The 21,507-nt window shown below is 32.2% G+C and overlaps 2 protein-coding genes across 3 annotated transcripts in view; one reads left to right on the top strand and one right to left on the bottom strand.

The window, feature by feature from the left end:
* The window catches only part of LOC134700161 (fibroblast growth factor receptor 2-like), a 67,619-nt gene extending 51,384 nt beyond the window's left edge, over nt 1–16,235 (bottom strand). The window contains exons 1-3 of one of the 2 annotated variants that reach the window (XM_063561524.1): nt 16,181–16,235; nt 13,369–13,419; nt 5,651–5,739 (exon numbers count right to left, since the gene is read on the bottom strand). The gene's annotated coding sequence lies outside the window, so the exon portion shown is untranslated. The remainder of the gene's footprint in view (nt 1–5,650; nt 5,740–13,368; nt 13,420–16,180) is intronic. The other variant, XM_063561525.1, reaches the window with a different exon arrangement.
* A 915-nt stretch (nt 16,236–17,150) lies between these two features.
* On the top strand, nt 17,151–19,636 carry LOC134700163 (uncharacterized). The gene is made up of 2 exons (XM_063561528.1): nt 17,151–17,487; nt 19,240–19,636. The coding sequence occupies exons 1-2, from the start codon at nt 17,393–17,395 to the stop codon at nt 19,634–19,636; spliced, it is 492 nt and encodes a 163-aa protein (XP_063417598.1). The 5' UTR covers nt 17,151–17,392.
* The last annotated feature ends 1,871 nt before the right edge of the window (nt 19,637–21,507 follow it).

Genomic DNA, 21,507 nt, shown 5'->3' with positions numbered 1-21,507 from the left:
TTGTACATACATCATGACACACCCTCTGGTGTTGGTTAATAAACATGTTAAGTATAAAATCATAACGGTTATCTAGATATGGAGCGGACACGATCTTCACCACAGGACACGGGGTTGTCAACTGAAACCAAAGTTTTTGACCTTGACCTTTGACCTAGGAAGTTGTACATAAATTATGACACACCCTTTGGTGTTGGTTTATTTACATGTCAAGTATAAACTTCGAAATGATAACGGTTATCTAGATATGGAGCGGACACGATCTTCACCACAGGACATGGAGTTGTCAACTGAAACCAAAGTTTTTGACCTTGACCTTTGACCTAGGAAGTTGTACATAAATTATGACACACCCTTTGGTGTTGGTTTATTTACATGTCAAGTATAAACTTTGAAATGATAAAGGTTATCTAGATATGGAGCGGACACGATCTTCACCACAGGACACGGGGTTGTCTACAGAAACCAAAGTTTTTGACCTTGACCTTTGACCTAGGAAGTTGTACATACATCATGACACACCCTCTGGTGTTGGTTAATAAACATGTTAAGTATTAAGTATAAAATCATAACGGTTATCTAGATATGGAGCGGACACGATCTTCACCACAGGACACAGGGTTGTCAACTGAAACTAAAGTTTTTGACCTTGACCTTTCACCTAGGAAGTTGTACATACATCATGACACACCCTCTGGTGTTGGTTAATAAACATGTGAAGTATAAAGTATGAAATCATAACGGTTCTCTAGATATGGAGCGGACACAAAGTTAAAGTGTTACGGACGGACGGACAGACTTACAGATCACTATAGGGCGACCCGCCTAAAGGCGGGGCCCTAATAAAATAAAAAACTTATGCTAGATATTCTGAAACTCATTCAGCCTATCCCTATGTGAAGCTTTCTAAGTCAAGTCACAAATTGAGAATTGATCAGCTTATATATAATTTCATTTCAGGTCCTTTCCCATATACTTTAAATTCTTTCGGCAACCAAATCCAATTTCACTTTTAACTTTAAAATAAAAGCAGTATTATGCTATGCAGTTATAGATTGAATAACTCTTGAAAATGCAGTGGAACATATAACATTCTGGATTATAGTCATGATAGTCATCAAAAGTATCTTGCCTAGCCAGCTTAGCGTTGAGTGTGTGAATTTATTACGAAGTTGTTTTAGTTAAGAGTGGATGGGATGAAATTTGAAAAAATAGGCAGGACAGGAGTTTTGAGTAAAAAAAAAAGGCAGGATGAGACATTTGCCAAAAAAAAAGTCAGGACGACGATTTAAGTAAAACAAAATCAGGATAAACTAAAAAAAAAAAAGGCAGGACCAAAGAGAGTGAAAAATAAAAAGGCAGGACAGAGCGATCTCGAGATTACAGCTAAAAAAAATGCAGGACAAAATTTTTCATCCTAGCCCCCCCCCCCCCCCCTCCATAAAAATCAAATGGTAGCTCCCTTATAAGACATATCAATTGTCAAATCTATATGAAATTATATGAAATTTAGACAGTTTCTTATATGTCAATCACAAACTTTTAAATATAGTATGAGGAGTGATATTCTAAGAACTAATAGAGGAATTAAATGTGGTCTGTGGCCATTATACCTCATAAAGATATGATATAATTTGTATTCTTTATATTGAAAGTTTGGAAATAGAAAATTTATACATGTACAAAAATACTATTTAAAACAAAAAGAAAAAAAATCACACTAAGCATGCTAAGTATTTATACATTTGCGCAAATACTTTATATATGATAGGCATTAAGGGAGGAGCTTAATATTTAAACATTCAATCATCAAACAAACTTAAATAACATAATATGAAGGTAAACAAAAAAATCTAAACCAGACTAGGTTGATATCTGTTACCTTGTCAAAGATATACACACAATACTATACTTTTTTGGATTATCTTGATGCAACTTTTGAACAGACGGTCGGACATTATTGAGCGTGTGTATAAAATGTAGAGCTTGTCGAGAGGAACATTTATGACACAGTATGTATGCAGCAAACTCTTTTCGTTTTCTTAATATGTAAGCTTGAAATTACAGCATATTTTTTTTGCACTTAAGATTTTTTGAAGATATCATGACCTTATTTGGACAATAGTTAGATCTCATCATGATGTGTTCCCATATGCGGCTGCTAAGGATTTCATCATTCCCTATGAGAGTTATGTCCCCTTGAAGCAATTTCTTTCTTTTGCATTTTTCTCAAAAAGTATTCAAGATAGAATCAATTTGAAAACGGCAACATGTACAAGACCAGATGGCAATGTTAATAAACATATACAATCATTTTGTTGTTAACCCTTATAAGGAGTTATTTCCCTTGAAAAAATATATACGAGAACTGGAAGTCATAAAGACTTGGGACCTACACCAATAATCTTAAGTTCATGTGACCTTCAATTTGCACCCAAGGTCAAAGGTCACCAATGTTGTCCTTCAACTGCAGATTATTTATCATTTAACAGATTTGAGATATCTATTGTCGTTTTAGAGATAAGGCAGTTTCAAATTTTGCGAGCGGAGGCATGTATTTATGAGTCAACAACAGGTTACCACTTAAAATGTTTTAGAAATTGAAGAGGTTAACATAGTTATATGTTTGACCAAATACCAAAAACATTCCATGGAAAAAAAACACCATCATTTTTGGCACTTTGTCAAATTGGGTCATCTGATATATCAAATTGAAGGTCTTAATAAACTCTACTTAAAAATGAAAATTTTAAACCCCTTTTTCATCCCAGGGTAAAGGGTGGGGTCATTTAGTGCAAACAATTCAAACTTCTCAGATGGCTAGGTTGTTGCATATTAAATGAAAGTCTGTAAAGCGTACATTTCAAATATCAAGTTGACGTCCCCAAAAAATGGGTTGGGTGGGGTCATTGAGTGCAAAACATAAATTTCCTTTTAAGATAAGGTTGTTGTATATCAAATAATAATAATAATAATAATAATAATAAATTCTTTATTTAAAGAGGTTAAACTCAGTTAGTTACAATAAACTAATCTTCCCTGAGGCCCTCTTTTACATACAAATTACAATACAATCAAAACAGATATTTACACATAGTTAATTTACACTCATGTAGTTCAATGTATTGTTATTAACATAAGATATAATGCTGTTTAAGATGTATACATGTAGTCAAAAAATCAAATGAAAATAAAAAATAAAAAATATACAAATACATTGTAGCAAACATTTCTTATCAGGGATGTGTTAGGTACTTCTTGATACTTTGCTTAAAAGTAAAAGTGTTTTGAGCTTTACGCATTGTGTGTGGCAGTCCATTCCATAATACTGATCCAAAATAAGCAAAGGATTTCTTAAATAGTTCAGCTTTTGGCTTAGGAACTATCAGATTACCTTGAGTGACGCCTCTTAAGGAGTAAGGATTATTATCTGATTTCAGTTTAAACTTTTGAACTAGGTACATTGGTGCTTCCATATGCATACATTTATATAGAAGTAAATATTTGTGGTATTTTATTCTATTGTCAACTGTCATCCACCAAAGTTTTTTAAATAAGGGGGCTGAGGGGGATAAAGGATCTGCATCTAGAATTAATCTTGCTGCCCTTTTTTGGAGTTTTAAAATTCTTGTTATCCCTTCATTTTTACATTCACCCCAAATAATACAGCAGTAGTCAATTAAGGGAAGAATATACCCATTGTAATATGTTTTCCTTGCATTTATATCTAAAAATTTCTTTATTTTAGAAAGAAGGTATATTCTGGATGATATATTAGCACAAACTTGGTCAATTTGATTTTTCCAGTTAAGTGTGTTGTCAATTTTAACACCTAATAATTTTTCACATGAAGAATTTTGTAATACTTTTGAATTTATTATCAAGTTTGGTTGACAGGTCTGAATTGATAGTTTCTGTTTTGTTCCAGTAACCAAACATTTTGTTTTATTTGCATTAATGAACATGTTGTTCATTTTACACCACTCTTCAACCCTGTATAAATCTTCTTGAACATCATCATGTATGTTTTCTATGTTTTTCCCAGATTTATGAAGAGTGGTGTCATCAGCATATAGGTCTGTTTCACAATTTTCAATGCATAAGGGAAGGTCATTTATAAATAGTACAAACAATAGGGGACCAAGTATAGAACCTTGGGGGACACCAAATTTTACATGTTGTTGTTCAGAATAAACATTACAAATTTTTACCTGCTGTTTTCTGTTATTGAGGTATGACTTGAAAAAACTAACAGAAGCCTCACTAAATCCATAAATTTTAAGCTTTAAACAAAGAATATCATGATCTACCAAATCAAAAGCTTTTTTAAAATCTAAGAAAATTGCTAGATTTAAATTACCATCATTCATTTCTTGCAACCATTTGTCAATGATATTGATAAGTGCAGTTTGACAAGAATGTTGCGGCCTGAAACCAGATTGTGTAGGGTGTAAAAGTTTAAGTTTTGATAAATATTTGTACAATTTATTAGAAACATGTTTTTCTATTAATTTTGATAAAGTTGGAAGAACAGATATAGGTCTGTAATTTGTTGCTAGAAACTTGTCACCATCCTTGAAAACTGGTGTTACCTTAGCATTCTTCAGTAATGAAGGATATATACCAGTATCTATCATTCTGTTAAATATATATGTGAGAGGTGATGCAATAAAAGGGGCACTTAATCTTAGGATTTTCGGTCCAATATTATCCATACCAGATGCTTTATTTATATCAAGTTTTGCTAATTCATTAAATAGCTCATTCATGTTCACTGGTGGTATAGAAAATTTTTCATGTTTATGTAATTTATTTTTAACAAATTTACTTAGATTACTAAAATTTGCTTTATTTACAGGTGTATAACTTCCTTGTCCTCTTAGTTTTTCAGCACAGGAAGTGAAAAAGTTATTAAAAGTATCAGCTATACATTTTTTACTTTTAGTTGTATTGTTATCTTCTGTGGTTAACTCATATGGTGTATTTTTAACTTTTGGGTTCAGACTGTGAAGACATTTCCATAAGGTTTTAGGGTCATTGGAGTCTTTTACCATATTTTTATAATAATTCTTTTTTGAGTTATCTACAATTTGTTTAGTTTTATTTCTCCAAAATTTATACTCACTCCATAAACCAAGTGCATTATATTTATCTCTCATATTCCTAGCGTAAATGATTTCAGTGTTATACCATTCAGGCTGCCTGTCCCTTTTAACTCTCTTTTTAACAACAGGAGCATGTTTATCTAAAGCCTTGTTCAACATATCATAAAACAATTGTAGACAGTCGGAGGGGTTTTCTTCAAATTCAATTTCATGAAAAGGTGTAGATTGCAGATCTAATAAAAAATTGTTTTGGTTGAAATTTTTAAAATTTCTATATGTAATTGTACTGTGTGTATTCTTTTTGCCTATGTTGACTTCTTTCCTTGTTAAACAGATAGGATAATGGTCACTTATTGCATATCTACATACATGTGATTCCTCTACCATATTTGGATTATTGACATAAATATGATCAATCAATGTACTAGTATCTTTTGTTACCCTTGTGGCTTCTTTAATCAGTTGTTGAAAATCATATGATTCTAAAACATTTAGCCATTTTTGAGGAGGTTTGTTTGGTAAATTAAAATTAAAATTATAATCACCCATAATTGTTATATCTGAATTCATGGTCATTGTCATTCTTATTTCTTTTTCAAAATCATCAACCCAATCTATCAGTGATTTTGGTGGCCTATAAACAAAACATAATAAAAAAGATTTTTTGTAATCTGGTTTGATTTCAAACCACATTGTTTCCGTACCCCCTATTTCTATGTTGTTTTTTCTTGAAAATTTAATAGTTTCAGAAAAGTAAACAATCAGACCACCCCCACCTTGGGATGTTCTGTCCTTTCTTTCAAATACATAACCAGGTACTTGTAATTCATTATCAGTTGTGTGTTTTGTTAAAAATGTTTCACCCAATCCTAATACATCAGGTTGGTTATCAGAAAACATAAGGTTATGTTTAATTTCTTCATATTTACTTTCAATCCTATTAACATTATGAGAACAAATCCTGATACCTTTTGATTTACTAAAACCATAAGAATTAAAAATCTTATCATTAGCTGTCAGAGCATGGTTTTCTAAATTGATTATATAATATATACAAACACTTATTGCTAAAATAAACACAGAGACATAGGATAATTTCACATCAATTATTAAACTGACCGAGCATGCTGAGGGAGAGGTAACAATAAATTATCTACATTAGACTCATTATCAAACATTACACAGTTTGTATCATGCTGTTTAATATGAAAGGTCTTCAATTGAACATTTCAAATAACCAATTCCTGTAATCCAAAAATTAGTTGGATGGGGCTATTAAGTGCAAAAATCAAACTTTCTAGAACTTGGCGTTGTCTCATATCAAATGAAAGATCACTCAGTCTTTATTACATATAACATACTTCTGATCTCAAAAATTTAGGGCGATGGGGTCATTAAGTGTAAAAAGCGAAAAGGTTCCGAAGGTATGCTTGTCGTATATCAAATGAAAGGTCGTAACAAGTACAAAAAAATGTACATTACGAAAACATCACTTTTACAGGTAAGACCTTTCAATTGTTTTACAAACAATTGAGATACTAGTTTTGTATTTGTATTAGTATTTTGTAAATGTTGGCTGGTATCATTTCTGTATAGGAATTTACATGGTCACCCATAAAATTATTTGATTTGATTTGATTTGATTCTATCAATATTCTCTTATCTTATACTATCTTATACTGTCTGGACAGAGGAAGAGCTTTGACCATATCATATTTCTTCATTACAGATATATGTTGGTTAAATATCTGACCTCAAAATCTCACCTTATATATCACCCTAAATTAGTGGTGTTGATTGATAAAGACAGCTGTGCACAAATAATTGTATATGACAGATAAAGGTGTCAGAACAGTCCCAGAGTAATGTTTATATTTATGTTGCATTTATAAGGGTTGAAAGAGGTATAAGTTTAAGGTGAATCCTATTTCAAAGCGATTTTCATGGGAATTGTGTACAAAAATAAAATAGAAGTTTGTATAGGTGCTCCCTTTGGTTTTGATTTGATGTATGTGATATCAGGGAGTATTATCCCAGTTTTTGGATAATTTGTTTCTGAATGAATAGTATATATATAAAAGATAAAGGTGGAATGATTAAAAATGGTAATTTTTGAAATCTCAAGAAGAGATTTTATATGAATTTATAGGGTTAAATATACTTACCATGAAATTACATTTATATTATATAGAATATGTTTGCTTTCACAACATGTTCTCATCGCAATTAACTAGGTGATTAAAAATTACATCCATGAGATGTACTCACCTACGTCATAGTTCACCTGTGTAACATACACTAGCTTTAGTTTTAATTTGTCTTTTAATTGAATAATTTCAATTAAGTGAACAAAAAACTGAATTTATTCCAGGGGTGGTGGTGGATTGTGGTAAGTATATTTAACCCTATAAATTCATATAAAATCTCTTCTTGAGATTTCAAAAATTACCATTTTATATGAATTTGGTTAAATATACTTACCATGAAATTACATTTATATTATATAGAATATTTACTGATTAACAAGCAGTATTTCATTTGGTGGAGGATAAATTCTCTCACACACATACAATTTCAACATAGAAAAAATAATGTGAAATTTTTTAAATTTGTAACTCCATTAAATTTTTGTAAATACGGATATTAGTAAAAACCGAAATTACTGAATTTATTATACAATGAAGCTATGCTGCATAACTATATGTATCAATGGCAAACTTTGCAGATTGTATAAATACAAGTATGCAAAATTAATAGACTTGATGTAGAGTTGTCTCAGTGGCACTCACATGTATATATATACCCCATCTTTCTATATCTGATGAATAAATAATCTGCAGGTCAGTATAGAAATAATTATATTAAAGCTCCTTCATTATGAGCTAAATGTGTTGTAATATTTATGCAACAGTAAATAAACATTTGTTTCTGAATAGGTTGTTCTTGTTGCTTGTACAAATCGACAAGAACTAATCTAACCTTAATTTCATTTACTTTCAACTTTGAAACTTAAGTTTATTTGGAAAACATTATAACCTTTCTTTAACTTTCCATTGTTTTCTCTATATCAGAGACATATAATTCAATTTATATGTCTCTGTCTATATTAATATAATAACAGATAATATATGATTGCTGTAGTCTTTTGATAACCTGTTCAATATCATATCTTTCGAAATAAATTCTTTTCTACTTAATTAAAGAAAATATACTTTGTAAAAGGTAGGTGTCCTTAATACAATCAAAGTTTATTAAAGACTCAAACCAAAGTTGTTTCATGATTATGCTAAATCTGGATTAATCTTTAAACTTTTTTAAAGTTATAGTCCCTGAGAATTTGCTTCTCTGCTAGATATACTACTTTTAATATTTTATAGATTAAGAATAAAATATTTTCTTCAAGAGAAGTCTTGCACTATTGTATAATGACAATTCTCTAAACTGACTAAATTTTAAAAATCTGATAAAATTTCTATGAGTGGTAGAACCTTTGAATACAATGTCTACCATTTCAACCATGAACAATATTTTTGTTTTGTATTGGACTACTCAAGTGTAAAAATACAGAAATGGAAAAATCAGTGGAAAAGTTTCAGTATACATGTTTCCATTGATATACTGCTTCCACAGAACATTTGGATGTTGAGCTGAATTAAAGCCATGATTGTTGTCCTTATAAATCCAAAAAGAATGCTAACAGATGATTTCTCCAGCTATGAAAAATCTGTCTAAAATAAAATGTTTTGATATTTCTAATTAACATTTCACAGCGGTTAACTTTCTAGAATATCTTGCCATGTACACAGTTCCAAATTTAAAGAAACAAAAATTTGACATACATGTAATGAACAACTCTTGTATGTTGCTCTTGACAATTGTTTATATTAATTTCAGAAATTATTTCGCTATCAGAAATGCTTAAATGCAACTTGTCAAATATAGTTCTATAGTTGTATTTAAAGAAAAAGACTTGTTTGATAAAATGGAAAACACTTGTACTAACTTGCAGTATCCTAAGTGTTCTTAGTTATTTCAGAAATGGTTTCACTATCAAAAATGCTCATTTTATTTCTGTCTTGGTTCACCTCATCTGAATCCTATATACATTCTGATATGATTCAATATATATAAACCAAACAACTTTTTGTAGTATTTTGTGACTTCAACCCAGCCATTTGGTTAACTTAGTCACTCAGAAGAATTTTGCATTTGTCCCCAGATTTGGAAAAAAAAACAAAATTAATTTGATTTAAATAATCACATCTTTCAAAACAATATTGAATCAAAATTCAAAGTAATTGTTTAAAATAAACACATTTTAATTTTGTGTAGCATATTCTTGCATTAGATACTAACTCTATGCTATATATTTATATTATTCTGGCTGGTAATATGGAAATTGAAAAGTGAATAATTACCATCAATTCCGAAATTAAAATCACATGCATTCGGAAAACCTTCCTGCATGTAGATAATACACAATTTGACTTTGACCAGACTAGATTTTTGTAACTTTATGCTTATAATGAGCAAAAAAAAACAGTGACATTTTAATATTTAGGTATAATATTAAGAAAATGTCTTGTATTTGATTTGATATAATCATGGAATTATCATACTATATTTTACTTCCATGTACTATTCTTAGACAATTGAAAGCTATTTGCTAACTATTAATCAGTCTTTTGAATAAATTTCTTTTCCTACATTTTGCTGTTAGATTAACTGCTTCTACAATGGTGCTAAAATTTGAGAACCAATTGAAAAGTATATATATTATATGTTTATATTGGGTACATCATGTGTTACTCCAAAAATAACCTCTTCTTTTTTTTCTGCATCTGACGTAAAGACTGACTAAATAAAAGGTTTATATAAAGAGCTGTATAATAGATAGTTTCAAATCTTGAGAACTACTTCTATTTCCTAGATCATGTCTAGTATTTTAAATAAATCCGGCATCCACAATGCTTAAATCTTATTTATTTATTTACCAATATTTTACTTATTATTTTTTTTTTTTTTTTTTTTTTTTTTTTTTTTTATCTAAATTAATGATAATCTTGTTTCTATAAATCAGCATATTTGAGTCCTCTATACTTCAGAATTCTGAATCAATATTTAACTCTAGGAAAAACAATGTGTAGCCATTGCATAAACTGTTGGGTTCTACCAATCTCACATTAAGAATAAAACAGACCCAATGAATGAATCCTTATAGCAGAAACTTGCCCATCTGTTGGCATTGCTTAAAAAACTTAAGATGTAAATTATTAGGCATAATTTTCTATCTTTAAAAGAGCATCCAAACTCCCTTTGCTTTCATGATTGGAAGATACATATATGTATAATTTGACAGGGATTCCCATAAAGTGAGGATAAGATATTCTCTTAAGTCTTATGTTATCACCTCTTTTTTTGTGTACTCAAAACAAAACAGAATTAGTGCATATTATATTATATGCATTGGCAATGTACACTCTGAATTATGTAATCAATATATAAGCCATTACCTTGAATGAGTCTTTGTGAAATGCATCATGACATCCCCTAAACTCTTTATTCAATAGACAATCTAATGTTTACATAAAAACATATAAAAGCCTTTGTTTCCTTACTGCATACAAAAACAAACAATTGGTTATAGCAATTTCATACTTATAATATTCATGTCGTTCTTGTCATAAGTAAACTGACCATGAAATTTAATATTAGTAAAAAGAGTTGTCACAAGCTATCAACTGTATTTAGAACAGTGCTCCATTCTTACTGTCTCCATGTCTGTTAGAGCATTGGAGAATTATTTATCAGTAAAAAATAATTAAATATTTACAGCAATTTGCTGTTCTGGAAAAATATTTCAGGCTTCTAAGAATTACTGTCCTGATTTAAACTGGACATATTCAAAAGAAGTATATATGTATTGGTATGCTTAAACTGCAATCACATTTGTATTGTACTAGATAACAATGTATTATTTTAGTGTCTTTAATATCTGTCTTGACTATTTCCAGACACTTGTTCAATATATTATCAATATGAGCAAATATGTTAATTGACTAAACTGTTGGTTCATCACAAAAACAATGTGCAACCATATATTAGCTATGCTTGTGTTGTTTTAAAATATAATAAAAAGTAGACATAATTTTCCCTGGGTGGAAAGATGTCTAGAAAAAATCAGATAGACTTGTACTTAAATTCACTAGTCTGATTCTAATTTATTTTATTTGCAACAATCATCCACGTGCAATTCTATGCTCAATAAATATCAATGTGCAATCAATAAATAGTTATGATTTAATTTTATGTAAGATATCAAATCTGTATTTTATTAGAATGAAAGCAACTTCCAGATTCGAAATCATGCATGTTGTTCTAGTTCCTATGTTTCCTGTATGAAACATGTCAACATTAATCAAATAGACTTGGGCAAAATCCCTATTCTATTTTAATTCTATAGTGATCCATTGAGCACGTTTTATTTTCAATAAATATGGTTTATGTTCCCTGAATGGAAGGTTAACCAAATAAACATCATCAGTTGTGGGCAAAATCCCTATTCTGATTGTGATGTATTTATCAACTGTTAAAACATTACCACTGTTGGTCTACGCTCCCTGTATGAAACGTTTTCCAAATAAAACAATCAGAAATGGGCAGATTCCCTTTTCTGATTGAAATTTATTGAACCAATTAAGGTTCTAGTCACAATAGTGGTATACGCTCCCATACGGACGTTATCCACATTAAAATAATCAGATCTGGTCAAAATACCTATTCTGATTCAATAGTTATGTGTTTACACAGTCTCGTGTACCAGGTGTACACGTAACAGACTGCAAATTGTAAACAAGTGACAATAGTGGTATACGCTCCCATACGGACGTTTTCCACATGAAAAACAATCAGATCTGGTCAAAATACCTATTCTGATTTTAATATAGTGATGTGTTTACACAGTCTCGTGTACAGACTGCAAATTGTAAACAATCGACTTTATCTAAACTTTACACTCGACCCGTTTCGTAGCATTGCTCTAATGCAGTGAAAAATCCGGTCAGCTGAGCGTGAAAAAAAAAAATAAACATCCGTTTAAAAATATATCTTTTTTTTTAAAAACGTAGTACTCACGTAACATGTCCGATTTTGACAGATAAATTCTGCCTTTCCTCGGACCCGATTTAATGTTTGAAAATGGCGGCTAAACAAAGGTCATTTTCTATGTCGTCTTATTTCCAGACTCGTAAGCTGTAAAAATGACGAAATCGTGCATATCAGAATCTTGGCAGAAGTGCTGTATTCTGATTCACATTAAATCAATCGTATACCGATATTCCGAAAACAAATAATGTCTTTTATAAAACATAGGATTTTCAACAGTAAACTGTTAAGAATCCTTGCCGACGAGAAACATGCGTTCTCTTGAACGCAAAAATTAAAACTAAAGCTAGTGTATGTTACACAGGTGAACTATGACGTAGGTGAGTACATCTCATGGATGTAATTTTTAATCACCTAGTTAATTGCGATGAGAACATGTTGTGAAAGCAAACATATTCTATATAATATAAATGTAATTTCATGGTAAGTATATTTAACCAAATTCATATAAAATCTGAAACCTGGTTTTGTAGATTATAGTGTGCATGGTCAATCAAAGAAATGAAAATTACCCAAATGTACTATTTTCATCAAAGTAGAGAAAGTATTTTTTTTTTGCAGTTAATTAGCTATAATGAGCTATATTTTTCAATTGATCATACCCCCAAAAAAATATCTTAGATTAGGAATTAAAGACTAACATTTAATCAGCTTTAAAACGAGTTAAGGATTATAACAAAAGTACACACACTGAATGTCTCGCCTAATTTATTAATTATTGATTTTACGTTGATATTCCTTATTTTTATACATGTTATACTTCACATCTTCATGTTATTTAGAATGCCATATTTTGATTGGCTAATACAAGAGTGTTAATTTAGTCTATCACATAGCTGAGCGGATGACAATTTTTTTAAATGTTACCCTCTCGTCCAGACCAATCAAAAATCGACACTATTTCACTTACTTTCATAAATGATTGATCAAAAAAAATCATATTTCAGGTGTTTTATATATCTTGTAGCTACAATATAGTGCCCCTTAAACTGTGAGCATATAAATATCATATTTCTTGTTGCATGTAATTTTAACTAAAATGTTGATACTATATTGTTATTCTTACATGCTTAACTGACCTAAAATTGAAATTTCTTACCTGTGTTTCTGCAATGTTAGGATGGTCAGAAGGAACATTATTTTGACAAACCTGTCAATTAAAATGTACAAGTTATAAGATGTATGTTAGGTGTGTATACAGGACACACTTTGGGTCATATCAAACAGTTACATGCACATATAATGTATTTTGTTTTAGGCTGAGAAGATTCACAGCTTCCTAGTTTATCTTATATTCTAATTTGCTCAACCAAAATGCATATACAGCTAGTAATTCAATATGTACATGAATGGTAGTTCAAAACTAATTATAAAGAGATGATCCTAGTCCAAAATCCTCAATCAAAATTTCAATCATGTTCAAACCAGATGCTCCGCAGGGCGCAGCTTTATACCACCGCAGAAGTTGAACCCTGAACGGTTGGGGCAAGTATGGACACAACATTCAAGCTGGATTCAGCTCTAAATTTGGATTGTGATTAAATAGTTAACACAGCGCCAGGTAGTTTCATATTCCGGAAACGGTTTTCCGATGTGTGTTTGACATTTATCATGAACTCTCTCTTCCTGTTAACGATCATTATAACTTGGCATGTTTAACTATGTTAGTCAATAAATAGACAATATCTAAGTTTTCTGACACAGAATGAATGTGGTCTAATAAACTTAAAATTTGTATTTTACCTTTCAGCAATTCACTATGCTGTTGAATATTAATCCTCTCAAAAAAATGTTTGAAGAAATTTTCTTTTTATTTATGAAATCTGAAATGAGTAAAAATTAAATGCCCCCCCCCCTCCAATTTTTTTTTCACATCCCCCTTTCCCTTATTCCAAAACTGATCTCAATTCAAATTTCTAATGGAGTTTGCAACAATAACTACTCATTTAAATACCTCATAAAATATTAAAATGTAAAAAAAAGTGCTTGTTATCACTGAATGGTAAAGGTTATTCAATTTTTGATGAAATCAAACAAAGTTTAATTTTGGACCCAAATTTGGACCAACTTAAAAACTGGGCCAATAATCAAAAATCCAAGTACATTTTTAGATTCAGCATACATCAAAGAACCCCAAGGATTCTATTTTTGTTAAAATCAAACTGAGTTTAATTTTTGGACCCTTTGGACCTTAATGTAGACCAATTTGAAAACGGGACCAAAAATTAAGAATCTACATACATAGTTAGATTCGGCATATCAAAGAACCCCAATTATTCAATTTTTGATGAAATCACACAAAGTTCAATGTTGGACCCTTTGGGCCCCTTATTCCTAAACTGTTGGGACCAAAACTCCCAAAATCAAACCCAACCTTCCTTTTATGGTCATAAACCTTGTGTTTAAATTTCATAGATTTCTATTTACTTATACTAAAGTTATTGTGCGAAAACCAAGAATAATGCTTATTTGGGCCCCTTTTTTGGCCCCTAATTCATAAACTGTTAGTACCCTAAATCCAAAAATCAATCCCAACCTTCCTTTTGTGGTCATTAACCTTGTGTTTAAATTTCATTGATTTATATTTACTTATACTAAAGTTATTGTGCGAAAACCAAGAATAATGCTTATTTGGGCCCTTTTTTGGCCCTTAATTCCTAAACTGTTGGAACCAAAACTCCCAAAATCAATCCCAACCGTCCCTTTGTGGTCATAAACCTTGTGTCAAAATTTCATAGATTTCTATTCACTTAAACTAAAGTTATAGTGCGAAAACCAAGAAAAAGGTTATTTGGGCCCTTTTTGGCCCCTAATTCCTAAAATGTTGAGACCAAAACTCCCAAAATCAATCCCAACCTTTCTTTTGTGGTCATAAACCATGTGTTAAAATTTCATTGATTTCTATTCACTTTTACTAAAGTTAGAGTGCGAAAACTAAAAGTATTCGGACGACGACGAATACGACGACGACGACGCCAACGTGATAGCAATATACGACCAAAAAATTAAAACGTATAAAAATGAATTGTTTGCTGGAAGCAATTGAAAAAAGAAAACGTATTCTAAATTAGGACAAATTATAGAATTTTCATGAGAAAAAAAGTATACATACAAAGCCCTATAAAAAGGAAGGTTTCCTGTTTAATTTTTATTTTTAATATTACTCACTATACACAACTTTTAACTATTTTACAATTTTTTTCTTCAACAATTATAAAAAAGAAGTTGTGGTATGATTGCCAATCAACCAACCCTATACAGCCACACTCATGCCATATCTTCTTATTTACATTTGTATAATGCATGGTATGCGATTACTTCTATGAATGAGACAGACAGGGGTTTGTTGCAATTTGCCGTGTTTACTATCCATTAGTCCAAATAATACACCTTATCGCTAATCCCGGCTGACCCGGCCGCTTGAACTTTTGACGCATACAACAATCACTTTTCCATTGTGGCGTCAGATATTTTGTATTGTGACGTCAAAATTTTACGGGAACCTGTGTGATATCCAGTAATGGCGGACAAATAGCGATAAGGTGTATTATGACGTCTTGAAAGGCTTCATGGGAGCAGGGTTTTATTTCTAAAAAATGGTTGAATATAGAGGAAACAGGCGGATCAATCCATTATAAAAAAGGGTTCCTAACCCAGGACGAAAAGGGGGATTGTTTAGGGAACAAAAAATCTTACCCCTTTTGAATCCGCCACTGTGGAATCACTGAAGAATGAGAAGAGCGGGCCCTTACTTTATGAAAATTTCCGCTAGGAACTATCCATACGAACCCCGAAAAAAAATCTGTGCCGTATGCTTCAATTTGTGTTATACTATAATTATACTTAGCTAAGCATCTGAGGAGACAAAATGTTATGGATACATATTTCATGTTCATTCTACATAATTCTACCTTTTAAAATTTGTAAAGTGCGTATGACGAACTTGTTGAAGGAGTTTAGGAAGTGCGTTAACGATATATAAAAGAAAGTCGTTGACGGTGACTGTCTTGAATAAAATTTGTGATTTCGTCATATTAGATTAGTCCAAATAATGACAATAATTATGCCGTCTGCCGGCAAGGCTATTTTAATATTTTTTTCTGGGACGCCTTCCTACGTAAATTAAAATAGCCTTGCCAGACGTCATAATTATTTGAACTAATATTAGATTATACAGATCATATAATATATCCAGTGGCAGATCCAAAAGGGGGGGGGGGGGGGGGGTCCGACGGTTGGACCCCCCATTTTTGACAATCAATGCATTTGAATGGGGACATGTGGTTGGGAACTCCCTCCTTGATCCCACAAGGCTGTGTAAGGACCCCCCTTTTTTTTAAATTAAGGTGGTACCTAACACTACAGGGAGTTAACTCTGTAAAATCAGCTAAACATTTTAATTACGTTGTGTTGTAAAGGGAATATTAAGCTTCTCAATGATCAAAATTGTTGTTTGTCAAACTGCTATATAACCAGTGTAATTTTTCTGACAAAACGGTTGGTTCAAAATTTTTGAAATTTTTATATACTTGTTAAAGGGTCAAAGTAAATACTTTGTCAAAATTTTATGAAAATTAAACGAGCCAAATTAATTTTAGTGAAAGTGTTAGGTACCCCACCTTTAAAATGGCTGGATATATATCATATATCAACGAAACAGTAGTCAAACCAATTGACATCTGCCATGATCTGGACATCTAAAGGGCAATATATATAGGGTAGATTTCGATAATACAAATTCCAGAAGTCAACTCAAAAATTTTCTTATACTCGCAGGACTTTCTACCGTAAACGGCCGTGGGAACCAATTTATCTAACAATTAGGAAGTGTCAAGCCCCGTCAATATATTGTCTATAATTTCCTGAGCCAGTAAACCTGGGCATAGTATCACAAATACTATTGTCCAAGAATAACGTCAGTAAAATTGTACTATTTTTTTGAAAATCTAAATACTTACATAATGACTATTTCAACGAATCTGACGATAATTAATATCCAAGCACCAGAAATGTGTGTTTAATTCTCGAGGTTAAATTCAATTTTGGAAAAACCGACTAGTTAAGCTGCTAAAATGCCGTAATCTGACCCGTATGGTGACAGAAATGTAATTAATTTAAAAAACATGACGACGAGATGCTGCATTTTTATTTTGTTCATAGCATTAATGTGTATGGTCAATTCCCAAAATGTATGTCACAAATGTGAATGCACTATCAGGTAAGTAAATATTATCTACCTATAAATTATTTTAAATGTTCATTAACATGTCTTACTATTGCCCTGTGTATGCATGCAGTGCGAAAACTAGTGACAAAATCTCGAAGAACAAAATATTACCTACACATCTACACTGAAAACACAAAATCAAAGTAAAGGATTTATAAAGGTTGATGAAGATTGTTTTAATATTAATCCACTGTTAATCCTAATCGGTCTTTAATAAAAGGGTTTTGAAATGAAGAAAATAACGCAAACTACTCAAGTTTTCTTATTTATCCATGAATAATTTATACATAATTATACAGAAATATTTTGTATTAAAACTCTTTGAAATTTCATGTATATCTTATATAATGTTTTTCTTATTTTGTCGTTTTATTTATCTTAAAAAAAGTTTCTTTTTCCAAACCAAAATGATTATAATAAAGGCGCTATATGTGCAAGAAAATGTATTCGTTAACGTATTTTTAGCTCACCTGACCTGAAAGGTCAAGTGAGCTTTTCTCATCACTTGGCGTCCGTCGTCCGGCGTCCGTCGTCTGTAAACTTTTACACAAATCTTCTCCTCTGAAACTACTGGACCAAATTTAACCAAACTTGGCCAAAAATCATCCTTGGGATATCTAGTTTAAAAATGTGTCCGATGACCTGGCCATCAAACCAAGAAGGCCGCCATGGCTAAAAATAGAACACAGGGGTAAAATATTTTGGCTTATATCTTTAAAACCAAAGCATTTAGAGCAAATCTGACATGGGTTAAAAACTACTGGGCCAAATTTGAACTTACTTGGCCACAATCATAATTGTGGTATATAGTTTTAAAAATGTGTCCGATGACCCCACCTACCAAACAAAATGGCCGACATGGCTAAAATTAGAACATAGTGGTAAAATGCTGTTTTTGCTTTATATCTTTGAAACTAAGTAATTTAGGGCAAATCTTTCAAGATTTAAATGTCCATCAGAATAAGATCTATCCCCTCACAAATTTTCAGATGAATCCTACAACCCGTTGTTGGGTTGCTGCCCTAAAATTGGGAATTTTAAGGGAATTTTGCAGTTTTTGGTTATTATCTTGAATACTATTATAGATAGAGATAAACTGTAAACAGCAATAATGTTCAGCAAAGTAAGATCTACAAATAAGTCGAAGGACCAAAATTGCCAGAGAAGCCCTTAAGGAGTTATTGTCCTTTATAGTCAATATTGAACAACTTTTCGTCATTTTTCGTCATTTTTGTAACTTGTACAAAAATCTTCTTTTCTAAAACTATGGGCCAATTTAACAAAACTTGGCCACAATCATTACTAGGGTATCTATTTTAAAAAAGTGTCTTATGACCCCGCCTACCAACCAAGATGGCCGACATCAGTAAATACAGTAACAGGTGAGCGACACAGGCTCTAGTGTACTTTTATGGTAGGGAATTTATATTCGGGTTTAAGCTTTATGAAAGCATAGATAGGGAGTTGTACATGTAGTGTGAACACCTGTTTAATTTATATCGTGCTACCACTTTCCTGTTGGCCGATAGTATCGCCATATAAGACCCTAAAAATGGGACGCCATACCTTAGGAGTTGACCATTTGGTTGTAACATTGGGTCACCGTAGCCATATTTGGACCTTAAATCGGGACGCCATACCCTATTTTTTTTTTTTGGTAAACCTGTAACTTTGAGCGAGATCGTCGCTAGCTAATACGAAGAAGAGTTATGAAGATTTAAAACAGTCTTTTTTAAATTTCAGCGAGGAATATTCAGACATTCGAGCAGTGCGCATGGTACAACCAGTGTGCAACGAAGGTTGTTTCAAATGGTATAATGTTTATGGAGGAGCTCTCCGTATTAACTTTAAACCATTTTTTCTTCACGTTGGTGATTTCCTGTTGTGTTTCATTTTGTATGCAGAAAATGTAAGAGTTCAGATTTCACAAGAACTTCCAAATAAGTCTACATACAGTGTTAACTTTAAACGACCAGCTGGCTTAAAGCGACTTCTAGCAGTAGACGGCAGAACTAATGAGACATGTATAATGTCCTCTGGTGAAAGCATTCATTTATTTCTAGAACCAGAAAGAACTGTAGAGTCTGTTGGGTTTAGTTTTGTTGACATGCAATTCATAATGAAAAGAAAGAAGACATAAAAGCTTATAACCATTATACACAGTGTTCTTCTTTTGTCAAACAACTAGTTCATGTTTTGTCGAGCCTGTGACTTTTGTCGCAGAAAGCTTAGCATAGGGATAGTGATCCGGCTACGGCGGCGACGGCGGCGTTAGCTGACTTCTTAAAAGCTTTATATTCTAGAAGGTTGACAGGAAGCTTCATACTTTGTATATAGATGCCTCATGTTACGAACTTTCCGTCAGTCACATTTTCAATGTCATTGACCTCATTTTCATGGTTGATTGACTACTTGAAAAAAAATAAGATTTTTTGTGATGTTAAATTCTCTCTTATTATAAGTAATAAGTAAGGATAACTATATTTTGTAAGTGCGTACCTTGATAGGTCCTCATGACCGTCAGACAGTTTTCACTTGACCTCAACCTCATTGCATGGATCAGTGCACAAGGCTAAGTTTTGGTGGTCAAGTCCATATCTCAAGGACTGTAAGGTGTGCATGTTCAACTGGCAGGTGTCATCTGACCTTGACCTCATTTTCATGGTTCGGTGGTCAAAGTTAAGTTTATGAGTTTTTGTCTATTTTTCCAATACTAAATGCAATAGTGCAACTGTATTTGGTGTATCGAAATGTTTTATGATCTATATGTCAGCTGGGCAGATTTAATTTGACCTTGACATCATTTTCACGGTTCATTGATAAGTGTTAAGTATTTGTGTTTTGGTCCGTTTTTCTTAATTTATAAGCAATAGGTCATCTATATATATTTGTTGTAAGGAAGAATTGTGTTACACCCACCAGGGTACATGTGGTATATAAGGTGTATAACATCTTCCTGTTTTACACCCACCAGGGTACATGTGGTATATAAGGTGTATAACAGCCTCATGTGTTACACCCACCAGGTTACATGTGGTATATAAGGTGTATAACAGCCTCCTGTGTTACATTAACCATGGTTCATGTGGTATATAAGGTGTATAACATCCTTCTGTGTTACATCAACCATGATACATGTGGTATGTAAGGTGTATAACATCCTCCTGTGTTACATCCACCAGGGTACATGTGGTATATAAGGTGTATAACATCCTCCTGTGTTACATCCCCCAGGATACATGTGGTATATTAGGTGTATAACATCCTCCTGTGTTACATCCCCCAGGATACATGTGGTATATTAGGTGTATAACATCCTCCTGTGTTACATCCACCAGGATACATGTGGTATATTAGGTGTATAACATCCTCCTGTGTTACATCCACCAGGATACATGTGGTATATAAGGTGTATAACATCCTCCAGTGTTACATCCACCAGGATACATGTGGTATATAAGGTGTATAACATCCTCCTGTGTTACATCCACCAGGATACATGTGGTATATAGGGTGTATAACATCCTCCTGTGTTACATCAACCAGGACACATGTGGTATATAAGGTGCATAACATCCTCCTGTGTTACACCCACCAGGGTACATGTGGTATATAAGGTGTATCAAATCCTCATGTGTTACACCCACCAGGGTACATGTGGTAAATAAGGTGTATAACATCTTCCTATGTTACATCAACCAGGACACATGTGGTAAATAAGGTGTATAACATTCTCCTGTGTTACATCAACCATGGTACATGTGGTATATAAGGTGTATAATATTCTTCTGTGTTACATCAACCAGGACACATGTGGTATATAAGGTGTATAACAGCCTCCTGTGTTACATCAACCATGGTACATTTGGTATATAAGGTGTATAACATCCTCCTGTGTGACATCAACCAAGGTACATGTGGTATATAAGGTGTATAACATCTTCCTGTTTTACACCCACCAGGGTACATGTGGTATATAAGGTGTATAACAACCTCCTGTGTGACATCAAT

Source organism: Mytilus trossulus, unplaced genomic scaffold, assembly GCF_036588685.1.
Source record: "Mytilus trossulus isolate FHL-02 unplaced genomic scaffold, PNRI_Mtr1.1.1.hap1 h1tg000125l___fragment_3__unscaffolded, whole genome shotgun sequence".
NCBI lineage: Eukaryota > Metazoa > Mollusca > Bivalvia > Mytilida > Mytilidae > Mytilus > Mytilus trossulus.
The sequence above is the reverse complement of the archived record's forward strand: the minus strand, read 5'-3'. Positions and strand labels throughout refer to the sequence as shown.

Coding starts and splice junctions, on each gene's coding strand:
- LOC134700163 (XM_063561528.1), top strand. CDS start 17,393: ATGACGACGAGATGCTGCATTTTTATTTTGTTCATAGCATTAATGTGT. Junction 17,488..19,239: donor AAATGTGAATGCACTATCAG/GTAAGTAAATAT, acceptor TTTAAATTTCAG/CGAGGAATATTCAGACATTC.